Raw genomic sequence first — 25,541 nt, 5'->3', positions numbered from 1 at the left:
GCCATCATGCCCACATCAGAGTCCCACCGATTCCTTCAGGCACGGTTGCCTTCATCCCCTCTACCCCTTCAGAACAAGGTTAGCTCTTAGTTCTCATTAGGCAAATCCATGAATAATTGCTATTATTATAACTTAGGGGACAAAACTGGTAATAGAGGAATTTTGTTTAATTCTAGAAAGTTGTGCATTTAAATATTTACTACAAGTAAATGTTCCAAGAGGAAATTTCCCCTGCCAAATATTTCTTTCTTACTGGCTAGCTCCTACTGTGTCTGTCTCAGCATGTGAGAGCTTATCCAGTGAATATATAGTACTAAGTATCTTTTGCAAGTAAGTTAAATACTGTCCCTGTCTTGCTTGCTTCACTACACTTGTTTTGATCCTTCCTGAAAAGACTAACAATCTCTACCATCTTTAGGAGATCAAAATTACAACCCAAGATACCAAACATCAGGCAGTCAACAGCATACATCAAAAAATGCTGGCTAGCCAGGTTCTCTTAAGCTAAATTAATTCAGCTAAATTTCAATAATTTTTTCCCTTCAGGACATGTGAGCACTTGGACAAACACACAAAAAACTTTGTCAAGAAAGGACTACCACTGAAAACATAATCTAAGTTGCTTTCAGGGAGGGACAAGTATTTCAGGACCAATTGCTACCTCTGACTCTATTCCCCTACTCCCCCCACCACCCCTGAAAATCAACAAGACATCATCATTTGGATTTTGTGGGGGCTTTTTTTTTTTCCAAAAACCCCTCTCAAGTGGAATGGGAAAAAATAAAGACTAGAACACCTTTTTTTTTTTTTTTAATTACTGAGTTTAACCAGGTTAAAAAACTTAGAAACCTATTATGTAGCATTACGTAGAAAAACATACTACCTAAGAACTACATAGCTACTTCGTAGTCCACAAATTATCAGTAGCTCAGTTTTTCAAGCACTGTATTATAGTGTAGGAACAAGGTCTGAGAATCAGCATCTCAGCGTCTTTGTCTGATAAATTTCTACTGATGTCCTAAATCAAAGTAGCACTGCAAATATTTAGGTTTTATAAAGGCAAGTTTTATACCTCTAGCCTTCTGGAAGGTTGTCATAGCTTCTTCTCCAGACCACTGAGTTCAAGTCCACCACCTCATCAGAGTGGACACATTTTTGGAGGAGTCATAATGCAGTGTTGCCAACACTTGCAAGAATCTGTATTTCTCTTACAGCCCCAAATTCCTGTAGCCGTCTGAAAACTCCATTGTTTTGGCCTAAAAGAACTTCCAGTCCCTGTGGGTTATCCAGAAAAGACTAAATATGATCAACACAACATAGCATCTCTAAAAGCTAAGTACACAGACCTCAAGGAATATGTAGACTTAAAATATTATCATTAAATCAACTGCACCTTCTGCCACAGTACCATGAACCAGAATTGCCTTGAAGTACAAATCCTTGTATGCCTTTTCTGCTTGAGGCTCTCCTTCTTCCCTTCTGTCTCTCCATCTCTCAGATGCTACTTTTGCAGGATATACTGGCAATGACAGCTAAGCAGCACACCATTACAACAACCTTATCAGTTCTGCTGTGAATCTGTTCAGTCTTTGGGAGAAGCGTGCTGCATACAAGTGCATCTGTCTGAAGCACACAAAGAAATCAGAGTTCCTAGTACTTTATGCCAAGGTCTTACATCCACCTATGAGTCTCCAGCTCCCCTTCATGCGGTGCTCTTTTATCCAGTTTGCAAGGCATCACATCCACCATTAATCAGCAGTTAAAACTGGAGCCTGCCTGAGAGAGAAGGTAAGAGTACCCAGGTTTTCTCCTCAGTCCTGCACTGTTTCCTGAATCTCTCTTTGCAGTATTTGTGGCCCATTGGACCAGAAATCATTAAGAACAATGAAAAGTTCAGAAAACTAGTTACTGTTGGTGAAGAAATTTGAGCACTCAGGTTATTATACCTCAAATCTGGATTTTGTATTAATTCTTTTAACCCCAGAAACAACTCACCCTCTCTGCATTTCAGAGCAGGCATTTCAAAGGGAGGACTGAGGTTTAAATCAAAACTATGCATGGGACTACCCAGGCATCTCATTTGCAACAAAAGACCAATCCCACTTAAGTGGAAGTGTGGACACGTGGAAGGGGAGCAGGCTTGCAATCTGCACTCCCTCACCCAGACCCCGCAGGAGCCGTGCCTCTGGGGCTGTGCCCATTGCCTTACCCTAGAGACAGGCTCCATTCTCCAGGGCAGATGAATGGTATGTGTGGCATCAGCAGCACAAGGCATGCTGGGGCAACACATGGAGGGAAGCTGGCAACTGTGTGTAGCTGCTCTTGAAGAACCTGGAAATAAGGGTGAAAAATACAGACTAAAAAACCAAAATGTACAGAAATAGGATTCTCTTCTGTTTGTATAGGGATGCTTAGCATGCAACCATTTCTTTGGCAAGTTTGCTTCACTGTATTAATAATTCTTTGACAAAGTTTGAGCTTTCCCTCCTCCCACCAAGAAGTTTCAAAAACCTAAACCAAATTAAGTGCTCCAAGTTTGTTAGAATTAAAATTAAATCCAAACACAATGCAGAAAGCATCCTTTCAACTGTTCCATGGGGAACTGTTCCATGGGGAGAAAAGTAGCAAAGTGAACATAAAACCCAAAAATATTAATGTTTCCTTATTCCCTACTAATTGCCTAGTCTGGTTTAGAGAAAGCTAAGTGATTCAAGAGTACTTTACAAACACCAGTCCTCTTTGAGCAGCATGCAGTGCAAGTTAAACCCTGTTAGCTCTAAAGCCAAGACCTCCTAGAACAGGTACCTAGCACGGGAATCCAAAAGAGTGTTATTAGGCATCTAAAGATCCTCCTTTTCTGTGTAAGCTGGGGAGCTCCTGGCCCTAGGAGACCATAGGGTGCCTGCCTGAGGGAGTTAAACAGGGTCACCGATTTACTGTGGATTCGGAACCCGACTTTGGTCCTTTCGCAGGATTATTAGGGCAGGAGGAAGGGCAAGAGGAGGAAGGGCGGGCCACGGCTCCGTCTGCAACGCACCTCGGCCGGGATCAGACCCGCTCCGGGGGGCCCCGCACCGGTTCTGCATCTCCGTCCCTCCCCGGCCCACGCCCGGGCTGCTCCAGGAAAACTCCTCGGGACATCGTCACTCTCCGCCGGCCAACTCCATCCCAGGCATTTCCCGGCTCAGCGTGCCCGGCTCCCCCGCCACCGGGGCAAGGGACGGAGTCGCGCGGTTGGGCTGCGCCCCTGGGGCAGCCCCCCAGCCGGCCCCCGCAGGGGCTGCCGTGCCGCCCGTCCCCCGCCAGCACTCACCATATTACAGATGGAGGCGATGTTTCTGACAGTCATTAGTCTAAAGGTTGCAGCGATCCCACACCGCCATCTTTATAAGGTGAAAACAGCCCCGCTCATGGTGGGAAGAGCGCAGGAAGGGATAGGGGGCGGCGGCGGCTCCTGCTCCGGGGCTGGGATAAAAGCAAGAGGAGGGGACTGCACAGGCACCCTTCGCGCCCGCAGAGCAGCGAGAAGGACGGACCCTCCTGGCCTCCCTCCTCCGGGCGAGTGACCAGGGGCTTCAACAGAGCGGGGAGAGCGGCCGCATCTCCGCTCCTTCCGCCTCTGCCTCTCGCACGGTCCGCAGGGCCCCGGGCTCCCGCTGGAGCGCTCAGCCGCGCCTCTGCGCCAGCCGGCACCGCGCTAATCTCTCCCTTCCTCCTCCTCCTCCTCTTCCTCCTCTCCTGGCGGCTGCCGTCGCCGCTCGCCGCTCCATCGCAGCGCCGCGCCCGCTGATCCGCTCTGACAGCGCCGGGGAAGGGAAGGGAAGGTCAGACGCAGTGCCCGGCACGGGGCACCCCAGCGGGCCCGGCGGGGCGGCCGCCGCCGCAGCCAATGCGCTGCGGGGCCGAGGGGGCGCGGGGGGGCTGCGCCCGCCGCCCCTCCGGACGGGCACTCCGAGACGGGCCGTGGTGCTTTAGTCTCCGGGCCTGGAATGGCCACGGGGCTGCGAAACCCGGCCTCAATGCGTACAAAACCATACCAGCAGGCAGTAGGGTGAAGGACAGGGAGGCAGAGTGCAGGCAGGAGGACGTAGATGTGTGGCAGTGACTGTGCTTTGGGACATGCTCAACCCACCTAATTAGAGGTACACAGGAGCCCAGGTACTTGCAAAACCCAGAACAGTAGGCTGGAATGTAATTTATTGCCCACAGTTGGTGCTTTATATTGCCATTCATGCAGATAACATCTTCACAAGTGCTGTTTTGGGGCTGTGTCCGCACCACATGGGCAAGTGTTCACTCAAAAATTCCCAACATGTGGCATTTATACAACACGGTTAATGTAATAATCTCAGTTTCTCTTCAAATACAAGCAAGTCGAGGCCCATGCCTTTCTCCAAGGTAGAGCAGTGTGAGTATATTAAATGTACACACATGATAATAGGCACAAGGTTATTAAATAGCTAACACAGCAAATCTCTGAGAGAAGAAAGAACAGAGTTCAGGCAGGGCAATCCTCATCTTAGAATTCCCCTTTCCCTAGCAGAGGTTGCTTCTTTTCAGCAGGAGCTTAAGGCCCATTTATTGTTCCTTGGATATACTGAGGAGATCTTTCAAATGAAGAGAGAGAACTACTAACATTACAGACATCTCTGCTCCTAACAGCACCTGAAGTGTGGCATGCTCGTGCTTGGCTACACCTTTCATTTCATGATGTTAGAATAAAATAATTTCAGCCTATAGAGCCTGGATCCACAGGCTTTATTTACAGGAAACACTCTGAAGTCAGTATTTTTTTTAATTATTATTTCAAAAGAAGGTCTATGATTACTAGTAAAAATCTGGCATCAGCAGTAGCATCTAAAGATAAATTCTTGCCCTGACAATACTGTTAGGTAAGTGGCCTCAATCCAGCTCATTGTGGACAAGTGCCCATGTTACACAAATGGTATCAAATTTGGCATTAGTTGGCATCCTGTTGACAGCTTCAGCAAAGAAACTCAAAATAGATTTGTCACAGAGACAGAACTTTGTTTCCTCAGTAAGTTGGATTAGTTATATTAAATCATTGCAGACATTCAAAATACAGGATGGAGAAAGATTTTTGGACATAATGGAGTGAAGTCCTCAGGGCCACTAAACTGCTTCATAAATCCACAGATCACTATGCAAAAGAGCCATCAAATAACATCACTGAGAAAAAAAAAAGTCTTTGGTATAATTCTATTAAGTTCATGGTCTTACATTATGTGTGAATTTGATCCCAAGTGTTTAATTTGCTTAAACTCAGACGACTGGATTACACATAATATGACAGGTTCTCTTGACATAGCCAGGGAAAATGGGAGTTAAGCCGACGTGTGAGGACTGAAGCAATCAAGGTCTGATTAGTTTCCAGTGCATTTCTAAGTAGCCTGCAGAGACTGGACAGTACTGCACTGTACCTGGTTTTTAAACTCTGATTCCTGTTATTGCAGAAACCTAATCATGTATTCTTTGCTGCAGCCTGCTTATTCCAATTTACTGTGGAGAATCATACTTGCTCTCAGTGAAAAGTTATGGAGCAAATGAATGGGTTTGAAAGGTGATTAAAAATTTAAATGAAACAAAATGCAGTATCTAATAAAGCCATTTGCCTCACATATATTTTCATGTCAATAACATTATTTCTGTAATACAAACCCTGGAGAAATCATAGAAGGTGTGAAAACAAAAAAGAAAAAAGTGGTATTTTCATAATTTTGTTTTTGTCAAATGCCAATTACTTGATTTCAAGGTAAGTTTTCAGTTGTTTCTGTTCATTAAACTTTTTTTTTTAATATAAAATTAAATTGCTAGTAATTAAGCACTTACTGGTTGTTCAAGGAATATTTGTAAATATGCACACACATCATTCTGTAAAGAATTCAGTATCATATTCCTTAATGCTAATATAAATACTTTTATTTAAAGGTGGACACATTTCTTGTCTTATTTCTGAAGATTAATAATAAAAATAGGGAATAATTTACAAGTGTTTATGTGTCAGTTTGACAATAGTCTAGCACTGTCTTTTTTGCTCTTCAGACATATCAAAACAGGAAAGAGGAAAGAAACTTTCATGCTTGAAATGGACTGGTGTGTGTTTTTGTTTTCTTCTGCTGTTGTCATTTTCTGGAATAGAAACTTTATTTCTGCAGCTGTTTGAAGATAAAAAAGTGCTAAGCAATGCAACAAATGTTAGTTACAAACTTTATAGGAACTGTATAAATAAAGAACAGTGCACAATTGTTTCCACTCTAAAGCATTGCCCTATCTCTTTACAACAAACAACTAACCCTGTGTTTCTTCTGAGTATTAGACAAAGAGAAGGAAAACAAAAGACTATTTATAACCTAAGAGTGCTTATATAATTTCTGCTGAAAGGTCAAAAAATACCTCCTGCATTTAATTTTAGATCCATCTTGGTCTCATCTGGTTTTACACTTGAATATTTTTATTTCACTACATAAAATATGGACTTATTGTAAATATCCTCTTTGGCTAGCAGAGGCGTGGATTTCCATAACATTTTCCATCTGACTTTTTCAGAGTGTGTTGCAAGCATTCACTCAGACGTCAAATTATTGGGTGGAAAGTTAATATTAGCTTATTTTACAAAGCAAGAAAATCACCAGCAGAAATTTAGTGACTTGTCCACAGTTACACAGGAAAGTTGGTAGCAAATCTGATACCGGAATATCTGCTCATTCTGTGCTACAAAGAGGATATTGCATTTCCTCTCCAGAAATCTTGGAAAATTCCACAGAGGGTTCATTTATGTTTTTCTTGTAATAAACTTGGGTCCAGAAGCAGGTAATCATCAGTCAGTTTTGCTGAACAAACGTTTGGAACAGATCAAATTGAGGATATATTTCCAACCAATTAAAAGGTCATTTTAATGGAAAAGGCAGTTAAAACAATACTAAGGTTTTCTGGAAGCATGGAAAATATGTAAGAATTATAAGAGAATTCAGACTTCTGAAATACTTGCGGTGCTGACAATGTAGGTTTAAAATTTTACAATGTTTTTAATATGTTCTGTATCTCAAATTATGTTCTACCAAAAAATAGCAAAATGGCAAATGTGTAGACACAAGAATGAGAAATCAGGATTTTCCATGAAGCTTGGCCTCACCTCGGAACAGACTGGTGGCTTCAGTACAATGCCAAATGCCAGCTTGCAGCCTATGGATTGAATCTGTGGCACATGGCTCCTAGCAGGTCCATGGAAACCATTCCATCTGCACCTGAAATTCTAATGGTAAGAGTAAGTTGTAGTCCATGAAAAATTCATGGAAATCCATAGAAAATGTGGAGAGTCTAAAACCAAAAAAACAACCCAACTTTGGAAGAACTAGCCCTCCTTAAGACTGTCATCTTCAAAGCAACCCCTACCCAACATTTTCAAATTATCTGAGAAATTAGTTCTCTTGATTCAAAATACTGCAAAACTTCATATTTTGGCAACAATATGACTTGTCAGGATTCTAAAGGTAAAGCATGGAAAATAAAACTGCAGTAAATTGATCCCCGAATCTTGACTACCTTTTCCTAGTATAAGCATTTTACTAGTTGGCAAGTAGAAAATAAAATATCTTCATTTTTCTCAGAAAATGCTACTTTACAGAAGAAAACAAAACACATTTACAGCATCTGACATCATCATTTTTGGCCAGACATCAGATCTGAAAGCCCAAAGACAGCAGAGTAAGATAGATGCAAATACATTGATGTCAATGTACCAAAAGTTGACTGTGTACATACAAGGGGTCTAATAGATCTCTAGTGAAAGCCATTCAATTCTATTCTATGAAGAGGCTATTAAAGCCTCTGCAGTCAGTTCAATGTTGATAACGGCCTAGAGGTGTGATTATCTCATAAGGTCTTACTCGTGCCCTCTTCCTCCTGCTTAAATGTGTTTCAAATACACTGTGTTAAGAGCTTGGAACAGTGACAATAAGAGAACTTCACTGTATTGCTTGATCAGTTTAAACAATATTAACCTTCCCCACACTCACTACTCAAATAAAAACATTCCTGCCTTTCCAGGAGGTAGAAGCTTGAAGAATGGCCTCTTTATCAGGTATATTATTCAGCAAGGGAGCTCACTAGCAAACTTTACTGGCATTTTTCTTACCTACACAAAACGTGCTTTAAGGTGGAAAAATACTATTTAAATTCTAATCATACATACTGGCTGGAAAGAGATAACAAAAATTTTAACCATGGAAGTAATTTATCAAACAAAAAGAGACGTGCTGAGCAAAAAATAACAGAAAACTGAAGTTTCTAACAGAAATATATTGTTATTTCTTCCTCTGGAAAGGAAATAATAATTATGACTTGCCTTCCTCCTTCCCAAATATTTTATTTTTTATTTTTATTCTATTTTACAGGCTCCAATTTTAACTCACAAGCATTCTGAGGACAAAAAGCCACAAAGGACAGATAAGCTGCAAGTGGCATTTAGTGTATTTTCAGCACAAATTTAAAATAGCCTTTTCATTTTATTGAATTGTGCATAAATTAATTAAATTACATCTTTATTACATTACCATATCAAAATTTTAACCAAATTATATATATATATATATGTATAAAGCACTGTTATATTCTAAGGTTCCAAACCTGACAATTATTTAATGCCACTGAGTACTGTAATCCACCTGCAAAAACTGATGGTCACAATGAGGTTTTACTTGATTGATTTTCCTTCATATCAGTGTGGAGAAAGACAGTAAAATTGAAATGAAATGTTTATGACAATTGCAAATTGTGGTAAACTCATTATGTTGTTAAACAAGTGGTTTTCAAGAGTCTTTCTTCTGAGAGATGTGTCAAACCAGTGACTTTGAGACTTAATTCTTGCATAAGACAGAGAGACTTAGCTATTAGATAATCAATTAGAGCACCACCCTTCAAGATTTGAACAAGTTAGTTGAGCTCATCCAGCTCCTTAAAAAGCTCAACACTAATCTACAAATAACCAAGACATACTGCTGCCACCTCACTAATTTCAAAATGCCATGATAATTGAATTTCCTACAAATTCTGCTCGTGATCAGGCCAGTATTTCTCCCGGTTAGTGATTCAGGTTATTCTCAATATTAACCTGTACCCTGATCCACCAATATTGTGGTGTTTCCCACAAGTCCCCAAACTACCCAGGTTGTAGGCAGACTCAGTGCCCAGCTGATAAGTTCACTCAGATAAAAGTTACATCCCACAAACATGGAAACAGCAGATCTGCCTGCAGCCTTGTAGCAACTCAGTGGTTACAGCATTTTTCCAGGAAATGGGAGAACTAACCTTCAAGTAAAGAGTCTCAGATCCACACCTGATCCTTGCAGTAATTTATTAAAGGACAGTTATTTTATTCTATAGGGAGGGTTTGGAAAAGGATGGACAGGTCAGGTAGACTCTGTGTTCCTTTTCTTGAAGTTGTGCCATTATCAGACACAAAAGTAAGTTTCATGGAGCCAGAGGGAAGGCAAACAATACAAACTTTGTATGGGGAAAACAGAAGAAAGCTTGTGAGGGGCAAGAAGAAGGTGTAGGATTATGTGAATGATTAAAATGCTCACCTGGGATGGATACTGATCACTGGTTTGCTGTGGTTTGCTGGTTTTCTGTGTAAAAGAAGTGCCTGTTTACAGAAGTGACTGTTTACATTCTATACTGGAAAAGAAGAAACCAAACTTGACATAAATCCCACTGGCACGAGTGGTAAAAATTTAAAGGTTGGATGCCACTTCATCTTTTTGACCACATTATAAAAAAGGACTGACTTAGGTGTCTGACTGCAGAAAATAGTCGTTGCAGAGTAGCCCACTTGAAATAACTTGAAACTACGTCTCACAAATATATCTCCAGAGACTGATTTATCTAGAGTCCTGAGACAGGTTTTGAATCTTGATGTACGTACAATAAACTTAACTGGCAGAGGGTTAACCTGCAACAATGTTTTGAGTATCAAGAATTAGACAGAGGAGGTAATTAGAAGTGGTATGAAACAATTTCTAGAGTCATCCCTTGATTGCAACTATGTGACTGTTTCAGACTGAATCAGATTGATTTAGGTCTGTTGAGAGTAACTTAAATACAGAGTTCTGACTAGGGAGAGCAGGCAACTCGTTATTTTCTTTCCACGCATTCACAGGTGCTGTGCTGATAGTAACTCGGCATGAGCAAAGACATACTGTTTCTCACTGAGGCAGGAAGCAATGGATTATCAGCAATATACACACCTTTTTGAGAAGCAGGGACTTGCATTCAATTCAGTTTGGACAGTGCTCTCAGGCACAGGGTGCGATTTTTGGGGTGTCCTGTGCAGGGCCAAGGGTTGAACTCAAAGATCCTGATGGGTCCCTTCCAACTCAGTATATTCTATGTTGTGTTGTGATTCCTACCTACCAGCTTTGCTGGGCAACATGCAAAGTCTCTGTGTTACAAATAACTAATTCCCTGTTCGTGTTAATCTGCTCGTACTCACTCCAAAACCTCTTAGTAGCATCCCCAGTCAGGCAGTACATTTTATCTGGGGCAGAGCAGCAGCACTGCCCGGCACCCGTGCTGAGCGCTGGCTCGCAGGACCGACCTGGTGCCACCGTGTCACCCCTGACGCGCAGCCCAGCAGAGGGGCATGTGCTATACGTCAGGGCATTAGCGAGGCTCGGGGCTTTACCTCACCACCCTCACAGACAGCTCCTAAGCCCCCTAAGCAGGGCTTAGACAGGAGTTTAGACAGAGATCAGCGGTATTTAGTGCCTCAAAAACCGCTACACAGCTGCTACCTCGCACCGAAGACACTTTGGTTTCCCTGTGTTAAAGACCTCCGGGCACACAGAACTTGGCCTGGGCATGAATGGACGAGCATGTCCCCACGAAAGTCTTGCTCTGACCCATGGGGGCGGCCGCTGAATGAGAGCCGCCGGGAGAGCGGCTGAGAAACCGCGCAGGCACCTCAGCCCCGGAGCAGCTCCTGAGGCCCTCTGCGGCAGCGAGCTCGGCCGCCCAGCCCCGCCCCGCCCCACGCGGGGTCACGCGCGTTGGCCTCGCCAATAGGCAGCGGCGGCGGGAGCGCGTGGGGTCTCGCGGGAGCGCGGGGCGCTATTTAAGGCGCGGTGAGGCCGTACTCGCTCTCTCTGTCCGTCGGACGTGGGCGTGGTAAGGCGGCTGCGGCCGCGCTCCGGGGAACAGCCCGTGCTCTGCGTGGACGGGCTGTGGGCCTGGGGTTGGTGGGGTGGAGCCTACGTTGCTTTCCCTTCACATCTTGCCCTCTCGGAGCTTGGCGGTGCTCCGGAGAGTCAACACAGGGGGATAGAGCGGCTCTCCCTCACTAAAACCCAGTGCGGAGTCCTCCCCTCCGCCCTGCAACCTGTCGTGAGGCACAAGTGGCCCCTCCCTCCGTCCCCCCCGCCCCCCAGTCCCCTTGCTGCCCGGCTGATGCCCCTCTTCCTCCGCAGTGTGTCCCGAGGTACCGGCGAGTCCTTCAAATGCCCCCGATGAGCAGGAGGCCGAGCGCGGCAGGCCTGGGCAGGGGGAAGCGCTGGCAATCGCACGCCTTTGGACGCCTATGGGTGAGGGGCACACCGAGCTCATCACTGCTCTTACAGCCTGGGACTGGAAAGAAAATCTTCGGGCTTCTGAAGTGGAGGGCTTTGAATCCTGAGACGTTTTAAAGACAAGGGGACACATAGGGGTGCTGCCCTGTGTCTCTGAGCCAAAATAACTGTGTACATTTGCATGCTTCTGTTTGAATCGCAGCTGTTGAGCTGCACAGACCTTAAATCTGAACCACTGCATTAATTTAGTTTTTTTATAGGCCACATCAAGAAAATTGCAGTTGTAACCTGTGGTGTTAAGTGCCTGTAGGCACTTAGGACTTGGGCTCAAATGGACTTAATAATAATTCAAACAAAAAAAACCACCCTGATTTCTTGGGCTTTTCCTGTAGTCTCCTAGCCCACCAGTAACAGTGTCTTTTGATGTTTCTGAGTTAAGTGCTGTATAACTTGTGATAAGGTGTGTATAATCTGTAAGTAGACACAAGGTAGCAATGAATTGTATGGCAAAGATTCAGTCAAATCAGCGCATTTATAGCTTACCTCGGTAGCATCCGTGCTAAAAGCAATTTAGGCTTGAAAAACTTGCCATTGTTTCTGATTTAAAGTATATTTTAAAAGATGTAAAAAATATGTTCTATGTAGTTTAACTGGGCTAATGGAACATACTTTTTTGACAGATTCTTTTGCTCTAGGTTTTGATTTGATAATGAACTTTTTGTAAATGACTTGTGCAACTCCATGGAGAAGTACTTTTAAAATGTCTGACAACATAGTAGCAACTCCATAGAATATGGCTTTGAGAAGGTCTGTAGTTAAACGTTATTGATTATAATTTTACCATTTTTTTCTGTGTTGTTTTAGAGGCCTCACTTAGCAATCTCACACATGAAATGTTCTAGACATGGTTAATCACACCTAAATGTGAAGCAATGCTCAGGACTTCTTAGGAATAAATAATGCCTTCTGCTGGAAGGTAAGTGTGCTCTTGTCTACTGATAATTGCGGATGGTTTTTAATCTTGCTCTTTGATAATTTACAAATTTCAAGCAACTTTTAATACCTCTTGAGCAGATGGGAAGTTTAGATCATCTTAGTTAATAAGGAAACATGATATACTAAAATCTACTCCCCTTTTATGCTTTGCCCTCTTAAGTCTGGCAGTGTCTTAAGTGGCCAATACAGAGGGGTATAAAAGTTCTCTCGCAAACCCAGAGGTGAGGTCGAAACTCTTCTTTGGATCATGCTTAGGAGGAACACATTCATAAAACTGCTAAACTTCAGAAAGCTGCTGAATCAACTATTAATAGCCTGTAGGAAGATTTTGAACTGTCATCTTGTGACAATAACTAAATCTTAATATCACTTTCATGTAAATATTTTTCAGGTTTCTCAAATCTGTTTGTGAACCTATGTGATAAATGTCTTGAGTGAAGAGTTCCTTGGAAATTGTTTAGTCTCCAGGTATGTAATGTGAAAAGGATTATCCGATGATAGTGAATGCATTGTCTTCTATACCTAAAGGAGCTTAATTTACTCCTTGCTGGAAAACAAAACAAAATAGCTTTGACTGGTGAAAAACTTCTGTGGTAACTATTAGAATTTTGTATAGATTTAGCCAAAAATAAATAGCAAAAAAATCAGAGGAAAGTCTGTGATAGTTACTGGATCTGCTTATTCTAATATGGCTGGTCCTCCGGAATGAAATCCGTGCTAGTGATGCGGGAAAAGAAAATACTGTCCTGTACAAATGAAGTAATTTGTTTTGAGAAATGGCTCTGACCTAAGGGTTAGTGTCATGTAGAAGGTTCATGTAGCTCAGCCTTAGGGCAGTTACCTGTTTTGTTTGTGTGTGATGCTGAGTGCAAGTTAAATAGAACTTCTTTTGCAGGGATGAAAACAGCATGTGCCAGGACTTGAACTGACATTAGACATCAGTTTATGATTTCCTGAGTGGCTGATTTCTGACTTCATACAAGATGATTCCAGTTGTCACCTCTAAAGTATTGTCTTGGAAGTAGAATTGAGACAAGCGATGGCTAAAATTATGTCTTCAATGATCATGTTTAGAGAGGCACCTTGCCATTTGTTGAAACAGGTTTCCTAACAAAAACTGCTGTCATTTGACTGTGGATTCACTGAAATAAAATATGAGTATGCTAACAAAAGTTTGTGTTCTGAAGGTTTCTTGTTAAAGTACTTCCTGTATGAAGACTTTGGTTCATGGATGTAAACACTTTTGTGCTGTCACACAAACATTCTCTTGCCATGTCCAGACTTGTTAAACTTAAATTTAGTAATCCATTGAAAAGGCCCTCTTAGTCTTTTATTCTTTGTATCTGAAATATTCTTGAGTTTTCTGCAGTATTTTGTAATGCAAAAGCACTGAGATCAACCAGCTAACTCCCAAGTTATTTCATAAGGCTGTATATGTTTGCATGTTCTCTACAAAAGGATTGTCTCAAATTATGAAGAACAAGTTAGCAAGAATCCAATTCCTTGCCTATTTTAAATTAACAAGGAAAATGTTGCAATATTCCATGTAAAGCACTATCAGTGGGAAGGTCCTTGAAGGGCAAGATCATTATTGTTGAGCAGTTGAAAGCTTGTATATGCTTTTCAGTAGCTTATGTCTTAATATTAAAAACATTTTTCTTAATGGTGGGTCTTAATGTGAAGTAATTTCATGCATCCTATTACTGCCAGTGTGTGCTTCTCTAGAATGCTCAAACAAGGATATAAATACAATCAGAAGTGGCTGTCAGGTGCTTGCCACTGCCTAGACAGGAGAGTGGGTTGGTGTGGATTTAGGAACAAGCATGCATATATTTACATATACACGGTCAGATTTAACCCTCATCTAGCCAGCAAGTGTTTCATTTTACCTTTGCTTAAAAGTACACTAAAAAGGATGAGTATTTAGTGATCTACTTGTGGCCTTCTAGGCTCACCTAAGTCTGCTTCTTTTCCTCTGGACTTGAGTTTTAATAGACAGAACTAAATTTGAAGGGTATACAGAAGTACTATTGGTGATACTCAGTAGACTGGTTTCTAAATGTTTACTCCTGTTTTCCTTAACCAGTAAGCTTTTTTACATTTGATAGTTTGACATGATGTTTTTAGTGAGCTGTCTATATTTCCAGAAGTTTCTGAAGGAATCAGAAGCTATCTTAGAATTAGGGTTGGAGTTTTCCTTTTCAGATTCAGTTAAATGCGTTAAATGGCATTAAATTCCATCTGCTCCTCTGTCCACAAGGATCTTGTCAGAATTGAGATCTTTAGGAGTCTGCAGGCCAGGGTTAGTTCTGAATATTCTGCTCTTTTTTTTTTTTTTTTTTTTTTTTTTTTTTTTAGTTTCATTGCTTTCTACTTTCCACTTTTTTTTTTTCTTCCTTAAAAGGAGATGTGTCTTAAATTTCAAGAAGTGTAAAGAAGTGTAATATAAAAATATTCTAGGATCTACCTCTTTCTGTTACTGACAACTGAAGTTCTGTTTTGTGTCAGTATGTCTGATGCAGAAGATAAATTTGTCACGTTAGTGGCTTACACAGTATATTGGCACTATGGTGTAAAAGCCTCCCAATAGAATTGCTCTGATAGTGAAGTAATAATTTGCTGTTGTTTTTCATGAAATACTCGTGTGCCACTAAGTGACAATGCTGCATGTAAGGTCCAGCCTTTGCTGCTTTCTTCTATGAGACATCTGGTTAGAAAGGCTAATGAAAAGAGAGTCCATTCTAGACATGATCTACTATTCTGATTTCACACAGCATAAATAGAATAAGTTTAGTGGGTTTAGTACATCTGGAGAGAGATCAAGAATGAAATAAAGTCTACTTGAGACTCCATGGTGAACACTTAATGTTTCAGCAATCTTGTTCTTCAAATAACCAGGCAAATTTAAGGCATTATTCTTTAAATACTAAACTGGTTTAATGCAATCAAAGAAGAGATTGTATTTTCTATTAAAGAAGTATCAAATTATTTCACATATTTATAGGCCTTATAACCTTTTACATTTAGCTATTTGTTATCATTCAGTGGGGGCTATTACTCTATGCTGAAAGCTCATTTTGAAGAAACACTGGTTGGAATGATAAGTCACTTGAGAGTACTTTGTTCTATGACTTCTCATGAGTATTTATAAGAAATCTCTCCCCAGTTAACATTGGCTTGCTCCTATTCCATCTACAGGCTTTTTGGAATATAAATATGTCAGTTCAGGCATCATTCACCTAACTATGCTTATGTTATGTTAAAGTAGTGAAGAAAAACAAAGGGATTAGTATTAGTCTAGCTATATGAAGTAGGTCTAAACCCGGTAACTTCATCGGTGTAAATGAGCTCTTTCACCCTGACCTCCACCTTGGGGGACTATAGGCTTGGGACTGTGGCGTTCACCAAGAAACCTGGTTTGTTTGATGCATGCTATCCTCTAAATGGAGAGATAACATTGCAATTTTCCATTTTGTTGCTCACTGGAAAAGTGAAGACTAATGGAAGAAAAATAGCCAGGTTTGCCTGAGAATAGTCAAGAGCTACCTAGTTGGCTTACAGCGTTGTTGAAGGCTAAATGACATGAAACCACACTCTATCATTTTATACATTTTTATATGTATGCTTTGTACAACAGGGATTATATGAGAGATTTAAGGAAAATAGAAGAGGGAAAGATATCATATAGCTTTTAATCTGTACACATCTCTTTATTCTGGCTACTGATAGCAAATTTAGGAATGCTGCTTTGGGTTTTCTTTGACTAAATCTGCGAGAAGGTTATTCTATTCATCAAGAAGACTGTCAAACAGAAGGGGGAATATTTATATATCTATGTATTTATTCCTGTTCTTGTAGAAAATTGAAAAGTATTTTATTTCCTATTTTACTTTCTTTTAGTAAGTAAGTACAATTTATGAGACTCGATGATCAAAGCAATGAAAAAAACCCCATAAGAATATACTTATGGGATAATATGCTTAGCTCTGGACAGTTTTCTATACACAGAGCTACATGGAGCTACATGAAGCAACATTGTGGTATGTTCTGTGCAAGGGTCTGGTGAGACATAAAAATGCTTTTTTTTAAATTGGTAAGAGTTGTTAGGAGACCACCTTGAAAGTCTGTTACTGCGCAAAATAGTTCTGAGGAGCTTATCAATATCAGAGCTTTTCTGACTTCTGCTTAGTAACACAGATTTGTGATCTCAGGAGTTTTTAGTGTGTTGTTTTTGATAATCTGAAGTTTAGATGCAGGTATTAATTCATGCTAGAATAAGCTTTATGACTTTGTGGCCTTACATTACAAATCACCCTTACTGATATTCAGTGGGAAGCTTGGAGGTAATACTCAAGTAATAATGGCTAATTGTTGTCCTAGCTATTCTTTTGAGTTGATGGTTAGTTGACTACATCTTCCTTACTTTTCATCATACTTTCCCATAAGGTTACAGTTGTATCCAAGATCCTTCAGTTCATGCAAAGAGAGTGAGAATGCAGGCTGAATGCACTTGAACTGAAGAAACAACATGCGCATGTCCTGTGCATTCTGGTTCAGATCAATGCAGGCAGACATTTCTTACCACACTAGAGTTTATGAGGTGGAAAAATCCTGTTTATGATTGTTACATCTCAGATCTATATAAACCACATTTTCTTAAAATATTCTGCTTTTGGTTTCAGATACAAGACTCATTGGATTTTCCCACGCATCAATACTTTTGCTTACCTCAGTAAAGGTGGCCTGACATTTGTTGCTGCAAAGAGAACCTTTTCTGTTCAATGGATTTTGATGTAAATCTCAGAGATTTCCTCCTATGCTTTGATAATAAAGTTCTACAGCTTGAACTCAATGCATAAATAATGAATGCTGTAAAACTGAAAATACTTCTTCAGTTTAGAAAGGTATAGAAGCTGTCAACCATGACTTGCCATCTTCAGATTGTACTGTATGTGTTTACTGTAAGACACAAAGTTATTTAATTGGCAACACATTCTAATACATGTATTTCAACAAATATACTTTATTAAAGGTATGAGCAGGAGTAACTAGAAATAGGCAGAGATCTAGAAAGATCAGTGTGCATAAAACCACAGAATGAAAAATGCTGAGAGCTCCTGCTTTTAGCACTGCCTGGGTTTGGAGACAATAGGTCATGCAGACCTCTAGTTTATTTAATGTAGTAGCAAGTGAGGTCATTTTATTTCCTTCTCAGTGGTATAATGCATGTTAAAGCAGAGGTTGTATGTGGCCTATGATTCAGAGTGCTTTTCAGACTTTCTACTTTGAAGACTCACACAGTTTGGAAAAATGAAAGAAAATCGATAGCAGCTCTGCGGAAAAAGAATCTTAGCAAGCTACTCAAAAAGGTTGCCAACTGTAATGTTCTCAGGATTTTCGTAATGGATCCTATTAGGCTCATCACTTCAGGATTTTGTTCCTCTGAAGTGTAAACATAAAATACACACTACATACTTTACTGGTAAACTGACTGAAAGGAAATAAAGCCAAGTACAGCAAAGAGAAGGATGCAGTCTGTTTCCAGAAATAATTTCTCTTCCACATACCCAGACTGGAGGTACTGATTTCAGGTCAAGTATGGCACAAGCTTTTTAGAGTTGCCGGTATGCCCTGACATACCATGAGCTTTTTTCTGCATACTTCTGTAATTAAGTTAGCTTATGCACTAAATACTGTGTAGTCCACAATTTTATAAACTCTTTTCTTGAACTTCTAACTCATTTTCTTTGGAAATTTCTAGGGAAAAGAAAGCATGCCAAGAATTCATCATAAAGCCTTTAGAATTTGAGTATTTGTATTTATGCTATTAGAGAAGAGCTGATGGTCTTCCTTTTTGACTAGAATGGTGACAACTGAATGGAGATTCAGGTATCAGACAAGAGCTCTCTCTCCATATTTGGACGTAGAGTTTAGATATTAAATAAAATGGTGAAGAAAAATAGCGACTAGAATATACACCCGCCTGAATGTACCACGTATCTCAAACTGTTTCACAGCACTCATTGTGCTGCTGTCACTTCAGGAACTGTAAGCAGAACCAGCATGTGGATAAAAAAATGCTGTTAGCAAGGAATTTTCCTGCTGCTTTCTAAGCCGTGGGATACTTTTCTCTCTCATGAAGAGATTAGCAGAAGTTCTGTAAACTATGAACACCTGCGACCTTGTAGAACGATGTTTATGGTTCAGTAGAAAAATATTTTGACAATGGATGTTTTAGGATTTTAGGCAATCACCCCCAAGAGGTGGTTGATCCTTTGTCCAATTAGACTATGAAGAAAAAAGTCTATAAAAGAGTTTGTAAAATAATTAAATAAATCAATCTTGCTGCTCAATTTCTGCCTGCTGGATCTTCTCTCCTCCTCCCTACGGCTGCGGGACACGGTAGTATTGACAGCAGAAATACCAGCAGTTGTTACGAAGTTAGTAACTGCTCCCATGTGACCCTTGGACAGGACTTGATTAATGAGGAAGAGCATACACATAGGGGAGCACCATTTTTTAATGTTGTGGAGTTTTTAAGAAAATTGTTGCATTCTCTTATTAAATGAAGATGTCATTCCATGTAAACTGTAGTGTGATGGAAGAGCTGTTCTCTCAGCTCTCTCTGGCTTTAGGCCTATCAATTATAATTTGAACAGGCTGCTTGAATCTCGTTTTAAATCTTCCAAAAATAAGGTATGCACACTTAGTTGGAGGTCACTAGGACATGTAAAATAACTAACACAAATGTAGAGCAGATCTTCAGTCAGTTTCACCAAAATTCAATTAAACCTTGCTTGTTTATCTCAGCAGAGAGTCAGGCCACCCCTCCTCTCTACAAGCCTTGGTTATCTTTCTGAGGTTTTCATAACCTAATGTCCAAGAAGATTTGAGGTTCTATCCTCAGCCTTGTCTTTTTCTTATCTCAGTAGCTCACCTCACCATTCCTGCTCAGTGCTGTGATACCAGGTGCCCAGGTCTGAGGTTATATAAAGTTGGGTTATTTATATCATTTCTCACTAATTTTCATGCTGTTAATTTGATCTTGTTCATCAGGGTGTCACGAGTTTTTAGCTTAACTCATACAGTTTCTCATGTATTAACTTTGTGTTTCACTTTAAGAATTATAATCTTTATTCTTCCATGTATTTTATCCATCCTTCCACTATGACTTCTGCACTTCAGTTGTGAATTATTCCCATTTCACTAGGTTTTGGATTTGTTCAGAGTAATTCTATTGTTACTGAGTCTACCTTAAGAAGGTTATTTAATGTCTTGTATGTTTGTGTGAGCATAGAGAGAAAAAATGCCTTGCAATTCGTAATCAGAACTAATACAGTAGTTATAGACTGTGATGTGTCTTTGTTGTTATTCAGTTGGATTTTTCCACAGTTTGTATGTGTTTTTATTGATTTTAGATTCGAATACAAGTTGGACTGCTTGGGAGGGTCTTGCATAAAATTCAGTAGTGCAAAATGCTGTTGCCATTTTCTCATGGAAAAATAAATTAGAACTGAATATTTCATGTATTGAAAAGGGGGTGGAGAGAAAGTGTTTTGCCTTCCAAGTATATTATTTTCAGTTGTCAGATTGCAAAGCTCCAAGTAAGAATATCATATGGATCATCTGTTTTCTTATATCCCCAGCTGCCTTTCAGATCCACCCTGGCAGAATTTCTTGTGGTAGATTCTATAAATTGCATGTTTTGAAGTAATTTAAAATAAAGATTTTTAGGGTACAGTTTTACAGAAGTATTCAGAACTGGATTCTTCCCAGTCTTTCTGAAGAGTTTTACTGCTGATATCAATAGAACAAAATTTGGCTTGTGGTGAATAGTTTGAAAATCTCACTACTGGTTACTAAACCAGAAATCTTTTGTATTCCTTAATCTCTTCAAGTGGCAGGGTGTGTTTGCTTCAGCCAGGTAATTTGGATTGACCACACAGAAACTCTTGTAATGTAATTCCATACTTATATCATGAAGTAGACAGGAAAAAACCTTTTTATTACCCTGTTGGCACTGAAAGAATACAGAGCACACAGATGTGGTTGTAGACTGTCTTTCTAGAAGAGTTAGTTAATGCCCCAGGTACCACCAAATACATTAGAAAATATAAATAGTCTTGTAGATATGAATTATTTTAAAAGGCAGAAGCTTGACTTGAAAAAATAATTGTTACTCACAATGCAGTTTGTTAAGAACCTGAGATAGTCCTGTGTAGTACTTAACTGCTTGACTGAATTTTGTTTCCTAAAATACAGCTCTAGAGGTAGAGCTATTATTGACAGTTCATACCCATAGTCTGTAACACATTACAGTGCCAACCTGTAAAACAAACATCCACAGAGATTAAGATTTTTAGGGAAAAAATAGATTAATACAGAGAATGGTTTGGAAGACTCAATCTAGAACACAAGGACCATCTCAGAGTGTAGTGTGCATACCTGAGTGTCATCATGGGGGCATCACAGGGTAAAAGAAAATCCTACTTAACAACATGTAATTAATTGTAATTAAAACTAGATAGAATATACAGTTAAGATTATTAAACAAATATACTTAGAAAATGATAGCTTGGGGAAGCACCATGAGATGAGTGTACAGCCATCCCATACAGCAGTGTTTAATTCCAATTTTACTTTGAATCTGGAAAGCTGCCACAAATTTGATTTAAGTTTTTTAGGCTTGGACTGAAGAAAAGTGTAGATATGATTGTGTGAACACTTCCAAAAAAACAAAAGCAGAAAGCAAAGATTCAGTGGTTTGTGTTTTGTATGTTCAGGAGCCTTGAGAGTTCGGTTTGATTTCTCTGGTTTAGAATACTTCAATAAACACTATTAACTGAGTATCTCTTAGTGTGGGAAATGTATTTTGTCAGTCTCTTAAAAATGTTAACTGAAGGGGAAAAAAAATCAAAGTGCCTGTTAAAGAGATGTTAAATACTGTTTGTCACAACGTAAGTTTAATGGTCTGCTCTACCAATAAAGTGTTGATATAAAGTGACTTACAAAATTTAAGTCAAAATGAGCATTAGTTGGTGTTTAAAGCTTATCTAGAACTGATGTAAATTTGGCAGAAACAGAACAAAATGTAGACTTTTTTGTGAAACTGAGTATTTCTAGTCTGCATTGAAACTAAATTAGTTTTTCTTCTTGTGTATATGGCAAAACCAGAAACATTTTACACACCTCTCACAATTCTGGTCTATAACATTAGCACGAGGTGGGATATTCAACACAAGTCTTTTGTTATCAGTGTCTGTACATTTGTAGTTTAGGAGTCTGAAATACACTTTGTTCACAATCATAATCTACTAAAAGGATGTCTAAAACATGAGCTATATGATTAAGTATATTACATAAAAACACAGTAACGTTGCTCTAAAAGTTCGATCTGGTATAATTTCCCCCCCAAAACTGTTTGCAAACAGCTTGTCCAGAAAATGAGTTATTCATTTAGGTAATTGCTGTAATTCAGCTGAAAAAACCAAAGCATAATATCACCCCTGCTTGTTAGACAAGCAGTGTGCAAATTCAGCAAAACCATACCGAAGTTTTAAAAAAAAATTGGTTGTATTGGCGGTGTGGTTTCTGTGCTTATCTAACTAGAAACAGAGGCATTTGAGATCAGACACTCTTGGCTCCTTGTTCATCTATTGCTCTACTGAACCCAGTGCTGGTGGGGTGGGTTACCTTCTTTGCCTTCTGCTTTTGATTCCAAGCTCTTTGGAGCAGGTCTGCTTGTGTAAACATGCATATGGAAAGGATCTGCACTCAGAATGGGTGGCTATTCAAGATGAATCTGAACAAAGGTAGAGGACTCATCAAGAATGTAGATCTCAGCAGGCCCTGCTTCTATAGGGTATTATGTCTTCAGAAGGGAGTTAGGGAGTGAGGAGGGAACATAATGGAAATGGTTAGGGCCTCCCTATAACAGTATACCTGTGACAGTATCCTCTCAGACATTTGTAGAACAGGAGAAGACTACATATTTCTCACTCAGGAGTTCATTTTCTGTTCTCTCCTTGGAGATGCAAATCTACAAAGGGATGTGATCAATGCAGTGTGAAAAGACTCCACTGTAATTTATATAGAATCAGCCCTTGGTGTGGTAGCAGAGAGGAACATGGTAAACAAACCTGTAGGGAACACCATAAAACTGCAGCCTTCTTGCAGTATGAGAAGGAAAAGACCTGCTTAGACCTAATTTTTTGGGGGAATTTGTGCCATGGAATCTGCATATATCCTAAGGGACCTGGTTCTCTATAGTGGTGGGCATTCAGCAGCAGTGCAGGATGTATACTACTAGTTATTTTATCACAAAGATAATTTTGATCTTCTGCAACTCTCTCATAGCTGGAATTGTATGTAAAACAATAGGAGCAAATATGTCTCCTTATACTTCTATAAATAACTGATTTTACTGCATTGAGAAAATTAATTCCTTTTGGCGTTATCCATTACCTCACTGTAGCCTTTGTGCCACAGCCAGACACCTTGACTGCCCAAGGGCAAAAGTGTCCTTTTGTTTAAAGATGTGCTTGTGCCCCATTTATTCAGGGCATCGTAATTGTTAGGTTTGCTGCACATGGCACCAGAGATGCTTTTTCCCCTGTGATAGTTTATGGCAGGTTTACCCTGACTCTCAGCAACTTGAAAGAAGCTTCCCTGAATCCCAGAAATGGCAAAATTCTAATGAAGTGTTACCTATAGACTTTGGAAACCTAATGAATTGTAACAGAAAGGCTTTTTGTCTTGTGAGGGAAATGTTAGTGTATCAAATCTAGGATATTTTGTATAATGTAGAGACTTTACCTTCTTCAATTTCAACACTTAAATCATGAGCTGGCCTGAAAGAATGAAAACCTAAAACAAAATGAGTGACAAAATGCTGAACCTAAATACTAATACTGAACCTCATACTCTACTAATAATCTAAATTATTATGAAATGACTTTTTGTAATCTAGTTTTCTTTTTCTTTTCAGTTTTGAAAATCTTAAACTTACACAAAGCAAGGGAACAAGGGAAGAAAATTGTCCAGAGGGTTGCATTAAGGTTTGCATGGTGCTGTTTAGGGTCCAGATCCACTGTTAAAACAACTAAGGCTAATAACCAGCACTGAGGTAATGTGGAGTTGGTAAGATGGCATTGGAGAAAAAAACTATCTACTTTCTCCTCTTTGCCTTTTTTTTGTAACTCAAAAAACCTGACAGCTGAGATATTTCCTAAATAGTTGCTAGTAACAGTAATCTCATTTTAGAATGATTGCAGGTTTATGCCAGAACCTGATGATTCTTTTCTTGTTCAGACAGGCAGCTAGTGCACAGTTTTGTACTCATCTAATCTCTCACGCTGGGAACAAGCATACAGGTACATTTTGTTCTCAGAATAATTTTTGAAGAGGTTTCAAAATCATTCAGGTATGATCCTTCACCATTGGTGTTCACACTAGCCTACCCTCTACCTTACTCTTTTCTACATGTACAACATTTAGCAAGTAAACAGAAAGAACTCCACTAACCTTCCCTTCTTGTTCCAGTACAAGGGCAGGGAGCTCACCACCACCATACTGTAACACAGAAGATAATTTTCAGCTGATATTGAAACACCAAGAGACAAAAATAACTGCATGTAAAGTGTCATAAAATCATACTTCCAAGGACTTTTGTTACTAGAAAATAGGTCAATTTGTGCTATATTTGAGGATGCTTGTGACCTTTCCGGTAACTATCCTGTTGGCTTGGCGGCATTCAAATTATAATTCTATTTTAAAAATAACACCTGGGTGCATTTGCTGTTGAGTACCTAGATGGAGGACAAAAATCTTAATGAACTCCTAATTGACTGAAACATGGCTGGCCCTCATTTGTGCTCCTGCTGAATAATTGCTCTGGTTTAACAGCGCCTACAGATGCATGCAAATTCAGGGTAGCAGAGGCCCTTTTTAAGAATCCTGCCAGTTTGGTTTAACTGCCTAAACTTCTTGTACCTTTTCTATGTTCCTAATTTAAATTGGCAGTGCTTGTGAATGGTATCCAGTTGTCATCACTAGAGAAAAGAACCGTTCCTTCTGTTCCCAGAACTAGTGCAGTGTCAGCTTTCTCATGTGGTGACACAGGATGACTGGGATGAAGAGGAAGGAAATAGCCCCATCTTTCTTTTTTTTTTTTTTTTTTTTTGGGAGGACAGTGCTGAATAACTAAATCCCTTCTATCACACAGCAAAGGTTCAATGTAATATATCCCACAGTACATCTGGACCATCTTATTCGACTGCTAAAGGGCAATTAATTTCTCATAGAATTGTCTTCACATTAATAATGTCATCAAGACCAGAGTGGCCAAAAAAGTATGTTCTGAAGTACTTGTTGTTAATCGAATTCCACAAATCCGTTGAGAACATTTTAATAATTGAAACAAAATATTCTAATAATATGAAAAGGAGAGAGAGAGAGGGAGAGAGGAATAAACCCTAGAAGAAACAACTGTTGCACTTTACAGTTGCTCCCCTCTTGCTAAATGATGCCCAGCCCATCCCTGAGCAGTGACCAGCAGCCCCAGCCAGCTTCCCCCCAGCCAACTCCTGACAGTTTTTATACTGAGCATGACATTCTGTGCTATGGAATATCCCTTTGCCTAGTTGAGGTCAGATGTCCTGGACATGCTCCCTCTGGCTTCTTGTGCACCTGCTCACTGGCAGAAATGGGAAACTGGGAAGTTCTCGACTTAGAGTAAGCACTGCTCAGTAACAACCAAGATATCACTGTGTTATTAACTTGATTCTCATACTGAATCCAAAACACAGCCCTGTACCTGTTGCTAAGAAGAAAATAAACTCTATCCCAGCTGAAACTAGGACACCATCCACCCCTTATTCCATATAATTTATATCATGCCAGGTCCCACGCTTTCCAACGCACCATTAACTATCCTGTCTTTTGATGGGTGGATATGCAACTATC

At 39.9% G+C, this 25,541-nt stretch overlaps 1 protein-coding gene, 1 long non-coding RNA gene and 1 other non-coding gene across 4 annotated transcripts in view; 2 read left to right on the top strand and 1 right to left on the bottom strand.

The window, feature by feature from the left end:
• Positions 1 to 3,836, bottom strand: part of USP46 (ubiquitin specific peptidase 46) — a 34,392-nt gene extending 30,556 nt beyond the window's left edge. The window contains exon 1 of one of the 2 annotated variants that reach the window (XM_069014120.1): positions 3,314 to 3,836. In XM_069014120.1, coding sequence (XP_068870221.1) covers positions 3,314 to 3,349 — 36 coding nt within the window. In that variant the 5' untranslated portion in view covers positions 3,350 to 3,836. Of the gene's footprint in view, positions 1 to 2,209; positions 2,332 to 3,313 lie in introns of those variants that run through there. The other variant, XM_069014119.1, reaches the window with a different exon arrangement.
• A 7,261-nt stretch (positions 3,837 to 11,097) lies between these two features.
• Positions 11,098 to 13,750, top strand: LOC138109073 (uncharacterized). Its single transcript, XR_011150249.1, has 5 exons — positions 11,098 to 11,184; positions 11,484 to 11,597; positions 12,447 to 12,558; positions 12,970 to 13,046; positions 13,474 to 13,750. It is a non-coding gene; the product is annotated as an uncharacterized lncRNA (long non-coding RNA).
• On the top strand, positions 12,726 to 12,844 carry LOC138110163 (small nucleolar RNA SNORA26). The gene has a single exon (XR_011150797.1). It is a non-coding gene; the product is annotated as a small nucleolar RNA SNORA26 (small nucleolar RNA).
• Positions 13,751 to 25,541: the final 11,791 nt, after the last annotated feature.

Source organism: Aphelocoma coerulescens, chromosome 4 (genome assembly GCF_041296385.1).
Source record: "Aphelocoma coerulescens isolate FSJ_1873_10779 chromosome 4, UR_Acoe_1.0, whole genome shotgun sequence".
In the NCBI taxonomy this organism is placed as follows: Eukaryota; Metazoa; Chordata; class Aves; order Passeriformes; family Corvidae; genus Aphelocoma; species Aphelocoma coerulescens.
Note: the sequence above shows the minus strand (reverse complement) of the source record. Positions and strands in the feature narration are given on the sequence as shown.